This window comes from Chanodichthys erythropterus, chromosome 4, assembly GCF_024489055.1.
Source record: "Chanodichthys erythropterus isolate Z2021 chromosome 4, ASM2448905v1, whole genome shotgun sequence".
Classification (NCBI taxonomy): Eukaryota; Metazoa; Chordata; class Actinopteri; order Cypriniformes; family Xenocyprididae; genus Chanodichthys; species Chanodichthys erythropterus.
Genome location: NC_090224.1, coordinates 17,854,118 through 17,874,651, shown reverse-complemented (window position 1 = coordinate 17,874,651; position 20,534 = coordinate 17,854,118). Strand labels below are relative to the sequence as shown.

Sequence of the window (20,534 nt, the reverse complement as noted above, 5' to 3'; positions counted from 1 at the left end):
TTTACCTCTCAGAATAGAGCTTAGTGTAGTTTTTGGATGCCTGCGGTTTCAGTGTGCAGGGCAGGGTTTATTGCTAACTAAAACTAAGTTGGAAACGTGATTTAAACCATTTTTGCAAACAGAAATTAAGGCAAATAAATTTTAGGCTTAAGATTGATAGTAAAATGATGAAATAAAAAGTATGCTACAAATAATCAGATAAATATGTATTATATTATATAAATTAAACAATATAAATATTTAATATTTGCTTTGTTTTGATCAAAATCCACAGTGCAAAAAGTTTTTTTATATATTCACAAAACTGTTAATATCTGATGAAACAGTAATGTAAATTAAAACATAAAAATGCTTTTGTTAGACAAACTTCTTTTATGATGCAGTTTAAAGTGTTTTCTATCTGCTTATGTATTTATTTATTTTTTTCATGCCAGATGCCATGAATTATTTTATAATATCAAAGACCACAATGAAAAGGCTATGTGTTATCCTTGGCAAGTTGAGATGAATCCTGCTTTTTTTGTCCAATAGAAAATGAAACATTCTTATTGTAAATAAAATAGTTTTGAAACTATTAAATGTATTGAATTCTACATGCATATATGTGGATTGAAGCAATAAGCCATGAGAGACAGTATTACAGTGGTTTTGCCCTAGAAAGGAGTGTAATTAGGCATGACGTGAAGCTGAAAACCCTCTTTAACTGCTGTAAAATCATTATAATGGCCTCTCGGGGCTAATTTCTTTTATAAAACAGCTACATCAGTTGAAATATGTTAATAATTATAAAGTAAATGTATTCATAACCAGATGTTGATGTTATGTGAACTCTGCTTTCAGTGCAAAAACTAGATGCCACTATGATGTTAGAGTGTGTGGTTGCCAAGTCTTGCTATGCAGATGCCAAAGTGTTCAAAATTCAATATATCATCAATACTACCATAGTGAATCTTACCCTGATTCACTATGGTAAGCCTATTAAAAAGTATTTATATTTTAGACCTGTCAGGATGGTTTTCGTGGGAAATTGCGTACATAAGTGGGAGTTGCATAGGTTACTTAAGGTAACGAAAGGTTGACATGGAGCAGCTAAACCTGGGGAATCACCCATTTTTTTAAAAAAGAGAATGCGACAGAGCTCGTAATAGAACAAGAATCAACATTGGTTTGCCTTTTCTGAGATGGTGTAAACTGAGGGATTTGAAAAATTTTTATCACTTAACAGGTGAAAAAAGTATTTTATGGAACAGATAAATTGCCATATGTAGCTTTCTAACAGAGTTCACTGTGAAGCATTATCTATTGTGAAGAGGCTCATCATTTCATTTTGATTTTTGTAGCGCTGTGCTGGAATTTATTTTCAATGTGCATGTCTAATAATGGGTAAAGCTACAGTAATGTCTTCAGCTTGAGATCCTTTCCATCTACACTGGTTAGATCTCTTAAGCCTAGTAGTGAATGTTTTATGAGCAGTATGATAACCATATTCAGCAGAGCTGAAGCACAACCAAAACAGTGTTCTTCCTCAAAATGCATGCAGTTTTTTTTTTTTTTTTAAGGCTAGAGGGAAAAAAGTTACATAGTATAAATGTCATAAATGATAATGGAGAAGCTCACACAGCACATATAACTCTCAAAATGTATCATTACATACTGTTCGTGATGCAGCATATCAGATCATGTAGGTATGGCATGCACTTTTTGTGGATGTTGGATGAGTTAACATTGCTAAAGCAGCTACACACTGTTGGAGAGACTCAACAAGAATGAAAATGCATTTATGAATTATACAGACTGTACGCATTTTTGGGTTAAAAATGAAAATAACGATATGACTCTGGTCTCTGTGAATACAGTAACAAAGCATGGTAACTTTAACCACATTTAACAGTACGTTAGCAAACATCACGAATATTTATGAATTTTGATCACGAACAGTTGGTATTGATCCATCTTTGAGAATCAACTTCTGTGCAATTTTACTGACTCTTTGTGTGCAAAGCAGTCTGGTGTAAAATGACTTGCACATACTGGTATACTGGTATGTCTTTTCCCATGTTTTCTGGGTTGGTAGACGCACAGAGGACCCGATTATAGTACTTAAACACGGAAAAAGTCAGATTTTCATATGTACCCTTTAAATATGAGGATGCTTGGCTTGGAAAACACTGCTACTATAATCAAAAATGAATTGTATCTTCTTTGTTGCTTTAACAAAAAATTAAATTTGCAACTTGCAGGTGTGCGTCCAGCACTGGAGAGTTTTTAAGGAGTGGTTTTGATTGATGTGTAAAATCTGTCACAGATAATTTGGTTAAAGTTGTGCAAAACACTGCCTCAATGTATCGATTTCAGTCCTCGCTGTGCATGGAAATCATTAGCATGTTTATGCCGCTGGCATGGCAAGTGGGATGACCCTTGACCGCAGTTGTGATGTGTGAACATACCTGAGAGGGACAAGAGATAAGCTGGTTTGTCAAGGACAGAAGAAACGATAAGGTCAGACAGGCGCTCAGAAGTGCCATCCCACACTTTTGCCATAATTTAAAGTCACTGGCTTTATCAGAGTGAGCATGAGGAGATTTTCTATTCACGTTTCCGAACAGCCCTCATCACTGGATGCGTTTCACTGTCTTCCTCCGTCTGAACTCATTGGCTTCCTGTGGCCCACAGGTTATCAAAGCAGCCAATCAGATACTCCCCCTCCCCTCCGGCTCTCATGTGATTAAATAGAGTGTGGATCGTGAGGGGGTGAACGTGGGTCACGGTACAGTAGCTCTTATAATTACAGGAGCGCTGATGATATCATCATAGAGAACAGATCAGCTCTATATGCCGGTCGGGCTTGGCGCATTCAACCGGATAACATCGATAGTGGAGATGGTCTCATTATGTGCTTCATACCTTGTTCACTCCATCACACTCTCATTTCATTCCCTTCTTAGTCACCTCTATAGTGAACAACCCTAGAATGGTCGAGGTATGAAGCTGATCAATACAATGTTTTAACTTGAAATCACTTGGACTGTACTTGAACAATATACACTAACATTCATAGTTTGTGTTCAGTAAGATTGTTTTTTTTTTTCATCAGTGATGCATTAAACTGATCAAAAGTGACATTTGTAATGGTACAACAGATTGCTATTTCAAATGAATGCTGTTCTTTTGAACTTTCTATTGATCAAAGAATCAGGGTTTCCTCCAAAAAAATACCAAGATTAATAATAAGAAGAAATGTTACTTGAGCAATAAATCAGCATATTGTAATGATTTCTGAAGGATCATGTGACACTAAAGACTGGAGTAATGATGCTGAAAATTCAGCTTTGATCACAGGAATAAATTACATTTTAAAATATATTCAAATAAAAAAAACAGTTATTGTAAATTGTAATAATATTTCACAATATGACTGTTTTTAATCAAATAAATGCAGCTTTGCTGAGCGGAGGAGACTTCTTTTCTTTTTTTTTTTTTTTTTTTCTTTCCATGAATAAGGTACAAAATAGAGCCAGAAAAACAACAACAACAACAAAAAACACATTGTTAATGAAATGAGGTGCTTGGGGCGATCATCAACCCTCATGAGGTCCAATTAATTATATGAGCTGTTTTATGTGTCAGCACTACAATTTGTGTAAAAATTAAGAAATTAGATGCACACGAAATGTGGGACAATTAAATTATTATTATTTATTTTATTTTTTATTGGCAAATAATAGAAGTTAAAAGTGAAATGTTATAAAAAAATCAATTCAACAGAAATCTTGAATGCTAAAATCTAAACTTATACAAAAATATGCCATTGTTTTTGATTGTAGTTCAGAATGTCATCTGGGGTGGGACAGGCCAAAATCTCCTTTTAAGGGCTTGCAGGGACATTTGATGTATTTTTTAACATAGCTAATTGTGATATTTGGTTATTATGATAGATCATAGTTTGTCAAAACATTTCTAATAGTTCTAACATAGGAAAACTTGGGATTTGTACATCTAATGCCTGAAGCCACGTTCACACCACCATGTCGCTAGTCTCTGTACTGTGAAGTAGCTTGTGGGCGGTCCTAGTGCTGTCGCTCTAAAGTCATTGGTAGGCGTCTGACCATATCTATAGAAAATGCAATCACAATGATATATAAAACTAATGAATAATTCTAACCTGACTTGGATTTAGGCATAACAGAATTAAGTTACATTCTGCTGTTGTAGAGTGATTCATTGCGGAGCTCAGTCACACTGTCAAAAATTACTAAAACGTCATTTGACAAAACGAATTTGACAAATAATAAATTTTCTTGTTCCTATTAATAAACACAATGCAGGGGAAACTGTAATATGAACTGCAGAAGTGCTAAACTGCTCACAGCATCATATAACAACACACAAACTATCAACATCTATTGGTTGTCGCTCACGAAATTCGCTACTGATTTGCATAAAGTATAAATATCGGAACTTTTGTCGCCTGTCTCCCGTCCTTGACAAGCCTACATCCTGTCTCCAACGGTCACTGTGTCACTCGTGTCACCGGAAGTCGCCAGCGCTCTTGAAATGAAGGGGATAGTGTCGCTTTGTTGCTGCGCGTCGCTGGCGGTGTGAACAGGGCTTTTGTATATTCTGGAATTTCTGGGAGTCAAAGTTGATGTTAAGGTTATTATTTTATTATCATTTTTAACTCATTGCAGGGAGGTAATGGAGTAAAAATATACAACAGTGCAGACATATATAACAAATGTTCAGCAACTGCAACAGTAAATTACAGACAATAAAAAAGACTAATGGCACAAAACAAACCAGAAAAAGTTGTTTTTGTGTGTGTGTGAAAACACTGGAGACAATGTTCTTATTGAAGTGTGCACTTAAAAAGTAAAACTTGTCAGAGGTAAACTCAGATAGTTGAGTCTCTTGTCATTACTTGCAGGCTTTTTGCGTTATTTGATGGCTGCGGCGGTCTCACTCGATTTGTGCTAGCTGTTGCTAATGTATTTGTAGCCCGAGGCTTCTCTTCCTGTTTGCTGTATTCTTTTTCTCATCATCTTTATACCTCCACTAATGTTGCCTGCAGTGAATTGAAATATTGGCAAAGCTGTCCATGCATTTATCATACAGAAAGTATCTGCGGTTAGTAATCAGTTACATTCGCTTCATAATTGTGTTCCATGTCCTCAGATGTTTGTTTGATTCATTACATAGTTAATCAATAGCCGCAAGAGCTAAAGCCATTGTCCGATACTCTCAGCGACTGGTCTCGAGATGTTCCCTAAAGCTGACTCAGCTGTTCACGGTGACCTTTTCAGTGGCAATCGCCTCAACAGGAGATAGATGAACACAGACAGACTCAGGCTGAACCTCACTCGAGCTGTAGCACGTGCTGGAGGAGCTTCTCGCAGTTGTCATTGAGAGCAATTAGGAGCGACGGAGGCCTGATTACTGATCCTGAGAACAATGGCTGAGGATGAGCTCTCCAGCTGGACGGCTCTCATGCATCTGATGGCAGCACATGACTTACTGTGAAGCGAGTAACAGCGTTCCACCGTATGGTCGGAGGGCTCTGCTGGGTTGTAACGTGGAACATGCGTGACTCATCAGCAAAAGGGCTGAGAGCCATTTCATTAAACGTTTCATCACTGATATCCAGGATTGTGCACCATTCCAAACTGAATTGATTTCAAATTTTAATTGAGAAAGCAAACAGGATGCAGAATTAGACGTTTTTAATGTTGGCTTGACAAAGCCATGTTTGAAAGCTTTGGAAATAGATAGATAGATTGATAGACAGATACTAGATAGATAGATAGATAGATAGATAGATAGATAGATAGATAGATAGATAGATAGATAGATAGATAGATAGATAGATAGATAGATAGATAGATAGATAGATAGATAGATAGATAGATAGATGGATGGATGGATGGATGGATGGATGGATGGATGGATGGATGGATGGATGGATGGATGGATGGATGGATGGATGGATGGATGGATGGATGGATAGATTAGATAGATAGATAGATAGATAGATAGATAGATAGATAGATAGATAGATAGATAGATAGATAGATAGATAGATAGATAGATGCAAGATAGACAGATGCAAGTTAGATAGATAGATGTGAGGTAGATTGACAGATAGATTGATTGATTGATTGACAAACAGACAGACAGACAGGCTGATTGATTGATTGATAGACAGATACTAGATAGATAGATAGATAGATAGATAGATAGATAGATAGATAGATAGATAGATAGATAGATAGATAGATAGATAAATAGATAGATAGATAGATAGATAGATAGATAGATAGATAGATAGATAGATGTGAGATAGAATGAGACGTGAGATAGATAGATAGATAGATAAATAGATAGACATGACATAGATAAATAGACAGATGCAAGTTAGATAGATAGATAGATATATAGATAGACAGATGTAAGAGACAGATGCAAGTTAGATAGATAGATAGATAGATAGATAGATAGATTGATAGACATGAGATAGATTGATAGACGTGAGATAGATAGACGTGAGATAGATAGATAGATAGATAGATAGATAGATAGATAGATAGATAGATAGATAGATAGATAGATAGATAGATAGATAGATAGATAGATAGATAAATAGATAGATAGATAGATAGATAGATGTGAGATAGAATGAGACGTGAGATAGATAGATAGATAGATAAATAGATAGACATGACATAGATAAATAGACAGATGCAAGTTAGATAGATAGATAGATATATAGATAGACAGATGTAAGAGACAGATGCAAGTTAGATAGATAGATAGATAGATAGATAGATAGATAGATAGATAGATAGATAGATTGATAGACATGAGATAGATTGATAGACGTGAGATAGATAGACGTGAGATAGATAGATAGATAGATAGATAGATAGATAGATAGATAGATAGATAGATAGATAGATAGATAGATAGATAGATAGATAGATAGATAGATGCAAGATAGATAGATGCAAGATAGATAGATGCAAGATAGATAGTTAGATAGTTAGATATTGCAGTTTCTAACTTGCATATAGTGTTGTTTTTATATGCGCCCTGTTCACAATAAAGCACTTTTGGATTGCATCTGCAAACCCCTGGGCCTTGTTTTAGGACACATTGCGAGAAATGTCTGTTGGTGCTAAAACTGTACAAATATCAGCAATGTTATCAAATGTGTCCCTTCTGTTTCCTTCAGGTACGACACCATCACAAATCAGTGGGAGACGGTGTCGCCGCTGCCCAAGCCTGTTCATTCGGCAGCTGCCACCGTATGCGGAGGGAAGATCTACGTGTTTGGTGGAGTGAACGAGGCTGGACGCTCAGCTGGTGTTCTGCAGTCTTATGTCCCGCAGACCAACACCTGGAGCTTTATAGAGTCCCCCATGATCGGTAAGAGGATCATTTGAACAACAGGAATTTGCTAATGGAAGTTGTTCATTTGTGCGTCTTTGAGTTCCACCCAAAACAAATATTTGTCAACATGGCACCAGAATGTGGTTCTGTTTTTGTGGTCTGCCTTCTTGAAAGGCTTTATGAGGTTGTTTGCTTTGCTCATGGGCTCAATCGTAGCAGAAGAACAGCAGGACTGATATGGCAGAGTGGGACTCAACATCTTTACTTGCTGTAGGAGGTTTTCAGGCTTCAATTAGCTCAGTCATTGCTGTGCTGTGGCATCATAAAAGCTATTTCATAAACTACATTAAATTGGTAATTAAATTAAGTTGCATACAGTACATGGAACCTAGATAAACATGGATTATTGTTAACTTCTCCAACCTTTAATCAAAGATCCTCATCTTCACATGATCATCTCGAATTGTTGTAATGATTGTTCATATACTTGCATTTTTACCTTTGTGCTAAACAGTCACGTTTATAGCAGGTGTTTATGTATGATTATGTTTAAATGAAGCTGATACAGACGGCACAGAGTTCACCACTGTTTAGAGATCATGACATTGCTAACTAACTGTTCATGAATTTAACATCAAAAAGTAATAAACAATAATCTATGTACTAGTCAATTCAAATACTAACACATTTTTAGCATACAGTTGTGTAACTGTGTGCGTGTGTATTTATAAGTAATAATATAATGTATTACTGTTGCAAGTTTACTTGACAACACAAGGATAAATACTAGCATTTGTAAATGGGATGATTTGTTTCAGGAGTAATACTACATCTTTCCTGGCAACAGTAGTTTTTGGCTCTTTCTCACTGATTGACAGGCCTGCAAGTCTTTGTGTAATTTTCCAATAGGCCATTTTATCCCAGAGTGAGGGAGTTCCATTCATATTTCCCCTGCCATGCCCACAGTCAATAGCCTCACGCTAAAGGCTTTTAAAAGGTTCATTTCCTCAAAGTCCCAGTGTGATTCTGTTGTTTGAAAACCTGCAGTCCGTAGTAAACACTACTGAGCAAACACTAGTTCAGCCAGTGCCAACAAGACAAGCTGTCAGTGAAGGTCAAGCAGGCAAAGTGCCACTGGAAGCCACGTGGATGGTAGAGAATAGATTGCAAACAATTGCTTGTACAAATTACACAAGATTGCAGGGCGTCTTTAGAGTACAGGCACATTAAAAAGTGATTCAGGGAGCCTCTGGACAGTCTGATGAGTTATCACTGAACCGGCTCCCAGCCTCACCACTGGTCTCAGTTGGCGCTCAGTCAGACCGTGTCGGGCGGCCTCGAGCTGCCTCATCAACAAACATCCCCTAGGTCTCGAAACTACCTGTACGAAGGGTAGCCAGTGTTTATAAAAACATGTTTAAAGCATGTCAATTGGCCAAGCAATACTTTGAGACATCCATCAGAGTGAAAAAGAAGTGTGAGATGGGTTTGACTGAAGTAGCTTGTTTATTGAGTACCGAAGGTTGTTGCCGATGTCCTCACCCCATTTTCAACTCGGCTCTCTGGGAATCTAGCTATTCAAACGACTCCTTTCCTCTTTCTTTCGTTTTTTAATAGCTTTTCTCTGCCGCATTTCACCTCTCCCGAAAATTGAGCGAGACACCTCTGCAAATTGGTGGCACGAACTGTTGTTGTTGTCTTGTTTCAATCTCAAAAAGCTGAATCTCTCATGTCTCCATTGTGCCAGATACAGGTCCCCCATTTGATCGAAACCTTGAGACGTCTTGCCAGTGGCAGGATTTCAGCATCAAAGCAGCATACTGAGCTTTGGCGTGACGTTCGAGCCCCTCGAGTTATGGTGGCAGGCAGAACGTGGGCCAAACCCAACAATGAGCTCTGCTGATAGCATCAGCGTTGGGTTTGAAAACGAGACAACAAACAGATAAAGAGCATTGCGTAGGGTGAGATTAGGACTTAACGGAGCTGATCCTGTGGCGCCGGCAACTCAAACTGCTTGAGAGATGCATGTGCTTATGATGCACACAAAGCACTCTGGGAGTTTAAATGAAGTGACTCGGCACAAAAGCAGTGGTTTTTGTGAGGGGAATAAAGATGTGTTCCAGGGGGGCGCCAGAACTGTGCTCTTGTTACAGAAGAGGACGCCTCCCCCTGGGTTATGCCGCCCGATCAATTCGGCAACGCTTGCTGTGACTGATGCTGGATGGAGTGCTATAAAAAGAGGGCGTTATCTGGACCGTCACTCAAAGCCGAGCGATGGGGGGTTTTAATGAGAAGCACCTGGCAGTCACGCCGCCAAGCGAGAGCCCATCCCGCACTTCCTTTTCAACCATTAAATCCGGCGGCTGTTTTACAGATCGCTTCTGTGCATGGCTTCTCAAACAAGACGCATCAGTCGAAAGTGCGGAAAAAAAACAAAACAAAACCTTGAACGCAGCCACGTGAATTATTCATAGGTGTAATAAATTGGCCCAGCTGTAATCGTTTGGGAGACAATTTCTCTGTCAGAAAGCAAAGGCTGATAGCCTCTCTTATATTCGGCTCGACGACCTTTTCCGTGTTCACAACCATGCGTCGGGCTGTCAGTCATTTGCCTGCTCATGAAAAGATGTGATTATTTCTGTTTCTTGGCCATTTACCTCGTGTGAAGAAGGATAGAGTGAGTAAAACCTGTCATTGTGAAGGGTCTTCGGGTATTACAAAGGTAATTTCCTCTTTATGGAATCATTAGACGGAACAGGCGTCATATATCTGTTTGCTGTTATTTGTCATCCTCTGCTTAATAATGTAAAGCATAAAGGATACAGGGATGTGGGAAATGGAATGTGGCAAGAAAAAGGCAGAGGAATCATAAATAGATTACAAATGGTGCTTCCAAACCTATTTCAGAAGACTGCAGACTGGCGACGTCACATAGAAACTAGCGCTGCCGCCTAATATTCAACTAATCGTTAATCAACTAGAAGAGGCTTACTGTAGTTGACCAGAAATTTTATGTGTCATTTAGTCGCAGAAAAAACAAACAAAAAAAAAACTGCCGGACAGATCGTTAACGGCGGGTCATTACGGTAATTACAGTTTGTAATTATCATTTGAAACATGTAGTAGCAACTTTACATGGCCGCTTGCTCTAACGTTAACCTATAAATGTGCGCTATTATTCTGCGTATATCCAAGTGTTTGTGTCGAGTGTGGAAGCTAAAGTATAGCGCGCTTACTGCAAGATATGGAGGTGCCAGCACAATCACTTGCATTTTTTTCCTGATAACAGTGGAAACAACTTAAAATAGTCCATCATTTTTGGCCATACAGATATAAGTAATACATAATTCAAAACTGTGTAAACTCACAATAGCAAGAAAACATGCCTTTGTAAAATAAAGTAAACAAATAGGACACGCTTTCTGCCATCTCTTTCTTTGTGAACTTGAGCGTGTCAAAAAAAAAAAAAAAACTGAGTATACCTGCCTCACAGACATGAGAAATATATCTATAGAAAGCTTGAAATGTCAAGTGATTGTCAACCAATTCAAGCGGAAAACAAATATTCTCAGATTATGTTATCCATATGAAATGTTCATATAGGCGCGTCCACTACTGTGGAGATGACAAGTCAGCATTGTTGACTTCATCTCTGCAGCTGAAAACACAGAAAACTTTATCAATAAATGATATAAAAGTCTCTTTGCTGTTTTTTCACGACACAATCATAATTATTACTTTTGCCGGACCGCTGTGGCAAGTTTTATGCGTGCGCTTGAGCGCTGATTAGGCTATGTATTATATATAGGCAATTCAACACTCGGAGGGTATCGCCGGTGATACCATCGCATTTTTTTTTTTTTTTTACCAGTGTGAAAGAGACTCAAAATACTCTGTTAATGTTGCACATACAATTAAGAGTTATACACCATTTTAATCTGTGGAATATCTTCTTTTATTTGTGTACACTCAGAGTAAAAACAAAATGTTGTGTTTTTTGTAAAATAAAGAAAACTAACATGATGCGTGATCTCTCGTCTCCCTCTGAACGAAGTCCAATCTGATAGTTCTCAGAAAATGAACTGTAACTTAGTGAATAATAATCACAAAAAAAAAATTTGACTCTAAAAAAAACATTGAAATGTCAGGTTTTAAATCGAAAACAAACATTCTGTGTTTATGTAATCTGTATGAAAAGATATCCATGTCAGAAATCCGTGATTCATTAGCTCATTATCCGCTAATGCGGCCACGCCCACGAAGCCAGCGCTATTCAGACGCAAATTCAGTCAATACAGGCATTTGTCGTCTCAATCGTGTATTTATTGTCTTGAAAAGTGTTTTGAATAGCCATAGTTAGCGATCTCTGGCATCTGTTAGTCCAGTTAGTTCCTGGATTATCCTATTCTGCTTTAGCATTGGCATTTGTGGACTAAAAGTGCACAGAGCGCCCTCCGACTGCAAGTATGAATTGTAAACACAGTATCCAGCGTTCACAGTGACGGCAATAAATAATGAATAAATACTCCTCTGTATAGAAAATTGACATAAACATGAGAATCCATCAATATTTCTCCAAATGCGCATGCTTTTAAGCTAAAAGCCTATATGAAATGCCATAGAGGTAACATAACTGTTCAGACACTTTGTATCATAGAAATGCATTATATTTTAATAATAGAATACCATTATTTTAAATTGTAATAATATTTCACAGTATTGCTGTTTTTTCTGTATGTTTGATTTACATTATGATGAGCTTGAGACATGATCAACAGAGGGTTTTTTTCCCCAGCCTATCTGACTGAAAGGCCTCATTATTTATGCAGGTCATTAGAGCTCTTTTATGTGATTATTTTGTCTTCTCAGGTGAGAATCACCCATTATTCATGATTATTCATGCCTCCACGCATACTGTGTTTCTTGACCAAAGATGTTTTAGAAAATTTAAATCTCTCTATTGTTTTATATGAACAAGCAGGCAGCATAATTGTTACCTCATTTTGAAGCAAAAACTCTAGTCTACAACCTCAAATACCCAGAAGTATTGTGAACAAAGATTTAATATATATATTTTGGCTTTATTTCAGTGACTTAAGTTTTTAGTTTTTTCAATAACCATGCATAAACGTTATTCCTTCAAAAACACAAACATGTACATACATGTTCCTCACATATTATTGTAGCCTAGTTTGTGCTGAATACAGTGTAATGACACTTTTGTCATTAATATGTTTATGAACAACTGAAAAAAGCACAAATGTCAGGGCATGTCAAAACTTCTCCAGGGTCCCAAAAATCCTCAGACCCCCGAGGGTTAAAGGCTCAATATCATGACTAATATGGCTTATTAATATACACATTCGATTAGTCTACTAATTTCAATCTTCAGTCGTAATAGAAACCACACAGTACTAGACAGTACGGTAGTCCGTAATCTACCTCATTAATTACCAGCCGTTTCACAGGAATCTTCTGAAAGAACATTGTAAAGTCATGCTGATAAGAATTTAGATGTCCCAGCAGCCGTATGATTTACTTGTAGCTCCAAAAAGCACCATAGATCTTTCATTGAGCACAATGTGTAAGCAGACCCATGATAATGGCAAAATAACACTATTATTCCAGGGAAAAATTAATCTGTAGCTGAAGCATACATCAGAGAAGTAACTTCTATCTGTTGTTCTCTTGCCTCCTGTGCTCCTTTCGGGCTTATTTAGATAACAAGTACGCTCCCGCTGTGAGCCTCAATGGTTTTATCTTCATCCTGGGAGGAGCCTACGCCCGAGCCACCACTATCTACGACCCAGACAAGGGCAACATCAAAGCCGGCCCCAACATGAATCACTCCAGGCAGTTCTGCAGGTTGGTCTAATGAACAGTAGATTGCGCTACACAATGCAATAAACGATGTTCCACATTACAAATGGTGTAGCATAAATGAAAGGGAGACGGTCTCTTGTTCTTCCTCCCCCAGTGCGGCGATCCTAGACGGGAAGATCTATGCAACGGGAGGGATTGTGAGCAGCGAGGGACCAGCGCTGGGCAACATGGAGACCTTCGACCCTTGCACGAACACGTGGACGCTGCTGCAGAATCTGCCGTGTCCGCTTTTCAGACACGGATGCGTGGTTATAAAGAAGTACATTCAGAGTGGCTGAGGACGAGTTTGACTCTGGACTTCTCTAATGTCACGAACTGGCCTAAACCAACCCATCGAGCTCCAGCCAGCCAACCTGGGTGGAACGCGGTCGGACCATCGTGGTCAAGATTTAGCAAAGGATCCGTAGCGTAGCTCCCCCTCAGATGTCGTGCCATTGGAACGGCATTCTTGGTCAGCCAAATGCATTTTCTTTTTAATTCCCCCTCCAGTGTTTGAGTTGATGTTCCTCTCCCACATCATGTTTCTTTGAGAAGTTTTCCGTTACGTCTCGTTTTTCATTGGTAGTCATGTTGTGAGATGAGAAAATGGGATTGTGTATCATATATAAAGATCAGTTGCATCGCGAAAGGACTTCAGCAAGAAGCTAAAGGATGTCGACGCTGGTCATGTAGCCCTCCAGCGAGGGTCAGCGCTACAGAGAGACGGGATAGAACGAAGGCCCTCCTGAACTCCAAAGCACAAAATACCAGAACCTGTGATGCCCAGAGGAGTTTCATTTCATTTTGTTCTGTGTAAATCATTCCACCTTTTCTTTGTGGGTTTTTAAACCTCGTGTTTTATTCCAATCCACGAGCCTGCAGCCATGGTGGAATACAGATGGAGCAAGATGGAAGGAGAAACTTTGTATTATAGGGAAGATATGTATATTTTAAAAACCAATGAAAATTGTGTATAAATGTTTTTAGAAAAATTCAATGGATTGGACAATGTCTGTAAATCTGTACCCTGCCGGAACAATTTACATTATTAATGCTGAAATACATATCCAGAATTCTAAAGAAACAAATTGACTGGTCATTTACATAGGAATTTCCTCAACTTTGTAAAAGTTTTAAAAATCCTTATCAGTTAGCCACAAATGACAGAGCATGCACTTATTAGAGCAACTTCTTACTGATTAACTGTCAATTTATAATACAGGGTTTCTGTAGGTGTTATTAAGATAAATTGAAGACATTTTTAAAGAAAATTTAAGGGAACACAATATGTTGTTTAAATGTAAATGTCTAAGAAGCACACAATGAGTTGTATTAGCAATACGTCAAAGTTTGAAAATACAATTTCCAACAGATCTCCATTACTTTTTAATTCATTTTACAAAAAATCAAGTTTGAATATTTCTGCTCCCAAACACTAGAATGTGGAAACGACTTTTACCGTATCTCCTGATCGCACTGCAAAAAAAGTGATGTTCTTTTTCAGAAGGTTTGTCTTGTTTTCCAGTGCAAATAGTTTTAAATCAAGATACATTAACTTGAGAAGCAAAATAACATAAGCTAAGAAATCTTGTGATCTGTTAAAGTAATTTTATGATCAAAACAATAACAAATATCTGCCAGTGGGTTTAGAAAAATCAACTTAATTCAACTGGAAAAGTCATTTTCATACCCATTGACAGATATTTGTTTTAAGCGTAATCTCAATTTTGTTCAATTTCTCAGAAAACAAAACTTCAAGTAAATGTATCTAGATATTTGTACTGTAAAACAAAAATCCTGAGGAAGATATTCTTTTTATAAATCAAAAAGCATGTTTAATAAACTGAAATCGTGAAACATACAATTTAACATCAATTTAAATTAATTTAATTAAAAGTTTAACAAAAAATACATTTTTAGGGGCCCTATGAAATACCTTTTTTTTTTTATTACAAATTCTTGTTTTCCATCAAAAATTCATAAAAACAACCTTATTAGTTTATAATAATAGAGCGCTATGAAATGTTTTATTTTTTCAGAAATTCTGTGTACTTTCATTTTTTTATAGTAATCAAATGAAGGCGTAAAACTCATTTATCGTTTAATCAAATGAAAATTAAATCCTTTCATTTTTGTTGGCAAAGGTGCTGCACAACAGAGGTTTATTGTTAAAATTAAAACATAGAAAATTGTGATTATTCCTTAAATTAAGTTAATAATTGTATTATTTTTAAATTAGTGTTATTACATTAAGATGTACAACAGTCATATATCACAATTTCTTCAAGTTACACCAAACGTTTATTTTTGACAGGTTGCCTTGAAGACCTTTACGTATATGTGTATATATGATGGTAGTTTTTCTCAAATTAAATGACAAAATGTGCTCCAGAGCAGAGTACGTCTGTAGAAGACGAAATTGTGCACCATTCAGAGAGGAATTTAAAGGAGTATTTCACCCAAAAATGAAAGTTCTGTCATTATCTACTCACTTTCATATTGATTCAAACCTGTAATACTTTTGTTCAAATGAAGACATATTTAATGAAATCTGAGAGATTTCTGTCCCTCCACTGACAGCTATGTAACTACCTCTTTGACGCTTCAAAAAGTTCATAAAGAGATTGTAAAACTAATCCATATGAATCGAGCGGTTTAGTCAAACTTTTCTGAAGAGACTCAATCGTTTTATGGGTTTTAAGTTTACTGACCTACTCTTTATTCATCCAAAATTTGACAAATTCCATGACATTAAGCATTATACAGTAAATTCCATTTTTATGAATGGATTCTGTGAGTCCTTCCATCAGTCATAGGGCCCTAATTTAATTCCATGATACTGAATTTGATGAGACTTTCTGCTCCAATTTAAGACTTTTTAAGATATGCAGAAACCCTATAATAGAAGGTTGTCTTTTCCATAACATTTTAAAAACGTGTGCCTTTAAAATCCCTGATAAATAAATGAAGCCAGAAGACTTATTGCCAAAGCTGGATACTTTAAGTCAAAACACGTATGTGAATGCAAATGTGCTTTTTATTGGTCAATCTTACACTTACTGTTTTGCTATTTCCAATTTATGAACACAGCACACTCTAAAATGTGCTCTAACCCTTATTACAAATCGAGACAGGACTCAGATTGAAATTGAAACACCCAGAGAAACTTCAATTTGCACCTTTTATTCAAGTATATCACAGCAGTTTATTTCAGAAATTACAGTAAATATTTCATTTCACAAAAGGACTGCAGGGAAGGACAGAACAATATGTGTGGTTTTGATTTGCTTCATAGTAAATATAAAAGGAACAAATTCTGGTATTACTCAAAAAAAAAATAAAAATAGCATTCCCTCAACCTTGTAAATCATTAAAGGGATAAAAATCTACTGATTACATGAAATTAACAAACCATTATTTGCAAACAAGACAAATTTCTCCAACATAGAGCATTGACTTAAAAAACTGAACTTGTTAAACTGAAATCAGGTGGGTCTAGTGGGTCTTATTCACCTACCTAAAGCAAAATGCTATTGACTTCCTACTGTCAGTCGAACAATTTGAATTAAAGAAAAAGAACTTTAACTTGTAGTCAAACACATAGACCTACATAGACTTTCATGCCCACATTGAAACATTTTAATGCAGGATTTAAGAGTTAATTTTCTAAAAATATATATTAGTGGTCTAAATGTGAAATTTCATTTCCACATAACGCACTGACCAAGATTTGATTTAGATTCAGGGCCAATTACCTTATGCTTTCAAACGGCTATGAAAAACGGGGTGTCTTGTGAATTGGCATCAACTAAATCATCTTTTTTTCCCCAGATAAATTTGTGAGAAGCACAAGTGGTCAGTATTACAGTAGTTTCTTCCATGCTACACCCATTAAGCATGTTGTCGATACTACAGGTGATGGAGAGGGACCCCAAAACACACATTAGCCACATGAACTTCCCCTTCATCCTCTACAGTAATATTTGAAAATGAAAAAGAAGTCTAACCACCATCATATGCACCCTTATGGAATAAATATTAATGTAGCAGAGACCTGAGACCAGTAAACCCCGTTTCTGAACGTCGTGCAACACCTGCTACAAAAATGCGCTACATCGTGTCTCGGCGCAAATTTCGCGTAACAATTTTTCCAATTGGTTTTGGTTGAACAAAATGTTGTACATATGATCATAATTTAATAAATAAAAAAGGACAGGCAATAGCACGAAGTAAAACGCGACTGCGAAGTTTGAGAAAAATTAAAAACATGAAATGGACTGAAGCATTTCACAAACATGGCCACTAATATAAAAATCATGGGATGCACATGTAGAAAAACTGAAATATACAGTATATAACATTTCATCGATATTACAATGCCATTTCTTTTCTCGGCTCAAAAGCAGAACAACCCAAAAAATGAAATGCTAGGAGAAAAAAAATCTGAACAAACCCGAGGATTACTGCAGCAGCCACATGTCGGAGAGGTGATTCAGTACCTTAGCTTGAATTTCTGAAGGGCGCAGTGATATTACAGAGGTCAACAAATACTGTTTGTCAGTAAACAGGTCATTACTTTTGTCTCTTCGCATGAAAACAACTTGCTGAGGTAGCTGTGCTTCTGTCTCTCACACGCACTGCAGTAGTCCAAAGCTAACTCCTAGTTTTATCCTTTTGCATATGTCTTAAAAAGTGTTATTTTTTTTCTCTCTTTTTTCCCGTTTTGTTTATAGCACCGAATCCGAGACAAGGTCACAGGGACTCTTGAACTTGGATCAACGTTCTTTACAAAGCATTGAAAGCTGAGAGTTTGAGAGGGGGAGCTAATGATACTTGCACAACACCAAAACTGACTGAAGTTATTAATGCAACAGGATTTAGCCTAATATTAGACAGTTAGCACAATGGAAACACTAAAAAACGGCAAACAAAAAATATAGAAAAAAATACAACAAAAACATAGAGTAATGCTTTACGTTCAAAAATTCAGCACTGCCTAGACTGCCATTGTAGCTTCAACGATTTGAACATCAAAACATCGCTGACTTTTTTACTCCAAATTTGTGATGTTACAATAAAAATGGATGGCAAAAGAAAGCCACATCGTTTGATGGAGCAACCAAATCATGGAGATGTTTGGGTTGGTGACTTGAGAATAGACTGGCAAACAATTAACTTACACCAAAGTACACCAAAAGACGACTTTATCGAAGTCTTAAAACATCTGGAAAGGGTTTGTAGCCCTGTGGCTTGTCCACAAACATTAATTGCTTGTGAAATACTATTTCAAAGTTTAAGGCACATGCTAGGCAGTGCAATCTCCTTGCAAATCTACTTGTAAATCCAGTTAAACCAGAAAAATGCCAAAATAATAATAATAATAATACAACGAACACGAAAGAGCCCTAGGGGGGGAATATGTCATGGGTCTAAAATACTATTCCTCTCCTAAAGATCTATTTTAACCAAAATCTGTCCATTTATTTATTTTTTGTTTGTTTGTTTCTACAAATATTAAAGTCTGAATAGGAGAACACAGTCTCATTTTTCACAGGGAAAAGTTTACAATACAGAGGCCTTGCAAAACTTACAATTAACATCCAGTAGAAAACAACTTGTCACTAGACGTGCCTACAAAACATGTTGTTGTTCCAGCAGGAATATCTATGAGGCTAAAAAGTGTTGATAATCTCAATGGTGACAAGGTGTGACATCACAGGAGTGGAACGATGCTCAGGGGGTTGGAGGTTGGACGTAGAAAGAGTGTAATGTCGTTTTTTTCCACAGTAAATGACCAACTGACTGAGCTGTAGGGCATCACACCGTCGTATACAGTTTTCCACTGCTGGTGAGAATCTGTGTGTATGTATATGCGTTTACTTCCAGTAGACAGAGGCTGAGGTTGCTTTGTGACATCACACAATCTTTTATTTTGTACTGTTTGTTTGTGTTTTGTTTGCTTATTTATGAGAAGAACAAGGAGCAGCAGATGAAGAAAAAAAAAAAAAAAAAACAAACAAAAAAAAAACAATAGCACCCAATAGCACCAAGAACAATCATCAGCAATTGGCATGTATGTGAGTTTACAAAAAAGAAACAAGCAAAAACGAAACCTCCAGGAGTTTTTGTGTTTGGTTCTGTTTCAGGTACCTGAGATGATAGCACCAAGGTCGCCTTTGTAAGCCTTTGTTTCAAATGTCTGCACCTTTTTTTTTCCCCCTTCCCGCTGTCATTTAAGACCGAGGCGTCCAGACCTGCTCCACGTTAAGGACTTGGCTCAGAACGCTGGCCTCTCCCTCTTCTATCCAAAGAGTCTCCGATCACATTTCTCTCTGAAAGCCCTCTATTCATCACAGGAATGTTTCGAAATGCTTAACTTGCCTCTCCATCGCCTGAAAATCAAGACAGAAAACATAGTCATTAATGGCACATTGTTAAATTTGAATTTCTTTACATTTATTTTTTAATTTATAATTTATAAATGAAACCAAGATGAACTTGGCATAAAAGTATTTTTGAAGGTCATTATTTGGACTAGATATTATGATGATATTATTATATGTACATAAGCATAACTTATTTTATTATTATATATTATTACTTAATAGCATACATTTTTATTACATTTGAATAATAGTAGTATATAAGTACATAAAACATTAAAGGGTTAGTTCACACAAAAATGAAAATTCTGTAATTATTTACTCACCCTCATGTCGTTCCACACCCGTAAGACCTTCATTCATCTTCAGAACACAAATTAAGATATTTTTGATGAAATCTGATGGTTCAGTGAGGCCTCCATTGCCAGCAAGATAATTAACACTTTCAGATGCCCAGAAAGCTACTAAAGACATATTTGAAACAGTTCATGTGACTAAAGTGGTTCAACCTTAATGTTATAAAGTGACAAGAATATTTTTTGTGTGCCAAAAGAAAAACAAAACGACTTTATTCAACAATATCTGGTGATGGGCGATTTCAAAACACTGCTTCATGAAGCTTCGAAGCTTTACGAATCTTTTGTTTCAAATCAGTGTTTTGGAGTATATCAAACTGCCAAAGTCACGCCCCCCATTGGTGAACCATTGAAATTTTTGAAACACTTATGATGTAACAAATCCTAGTTAACTGAAATCATGTGACCATGGCAGTTTGATATGCTGAATAAAGTCGTTATTTTGTGTTTTGGCGCACACAAAGTATTCTTGTCACTTCATAACATTAAGGTTGAACCAATTTAGTCACATGAACTGTTTTAAATATGTCTTTAGTAGCTTTCTGAGCAT

The 20,534-nt window shown here is 36.8% G+C and overlaps 2 protein-coding genes across 6 annotated transcripts in view; one reads left to right on the top strand and one right to left on the bottom strand.

The window, feature by feature from the left end:
* LOC137018552 (kelch-like protein 29) overlaps positions 1-14,311 on the top strand; it is a 307,293-nt gene extending 292,982 nt beyond the window's left edge. For all 4 annotated transcript variants that reach the window (XM_067383224.1, XM_067383220.1, XM_067383222.1 and 1 more), the window contains 3 exons: positions 7,226-7,419; positions 13,104-13,248; positions 13,361-14,311. In XM_067383224.1, the coding sequence (XP_067239325.1) occupies positions 7,226-7,419; positions 13,104-13,248; positions 13,361-13,544 (523 nt within the window). In that variant the 3' untranslated portion in view covers positions 13,545-14,311. The remainder of the gene's footprint in view (positions 1-7,225; positions 7,420-13,103; positions 13,249-13,360) is intronic.
* A 2,114-nt stretch (positions 14,312-16,425) lies between these two features.
* Positions 16,426-20,534, bottom strand: part of atad2b (ATPase family AAA domain containing 2B) — a 103,792-nt gene continuing 99,683 nt past the window's right edge. For both annotated transcript variants that reach the window (XM_067384351.1, XM_067384352.1), the window contains exon 28: positions 16,426-19,637. In XM_067384351.1, the coding sequence (XP_067240452.1) occupies positions 19,596-19,637 (42 nt within the window). In that variant the 3' untranslated portion in view covers positions 16,426-19,595. The remainder of the gene's footprint in view (positions 19,638-20,534) is intronic.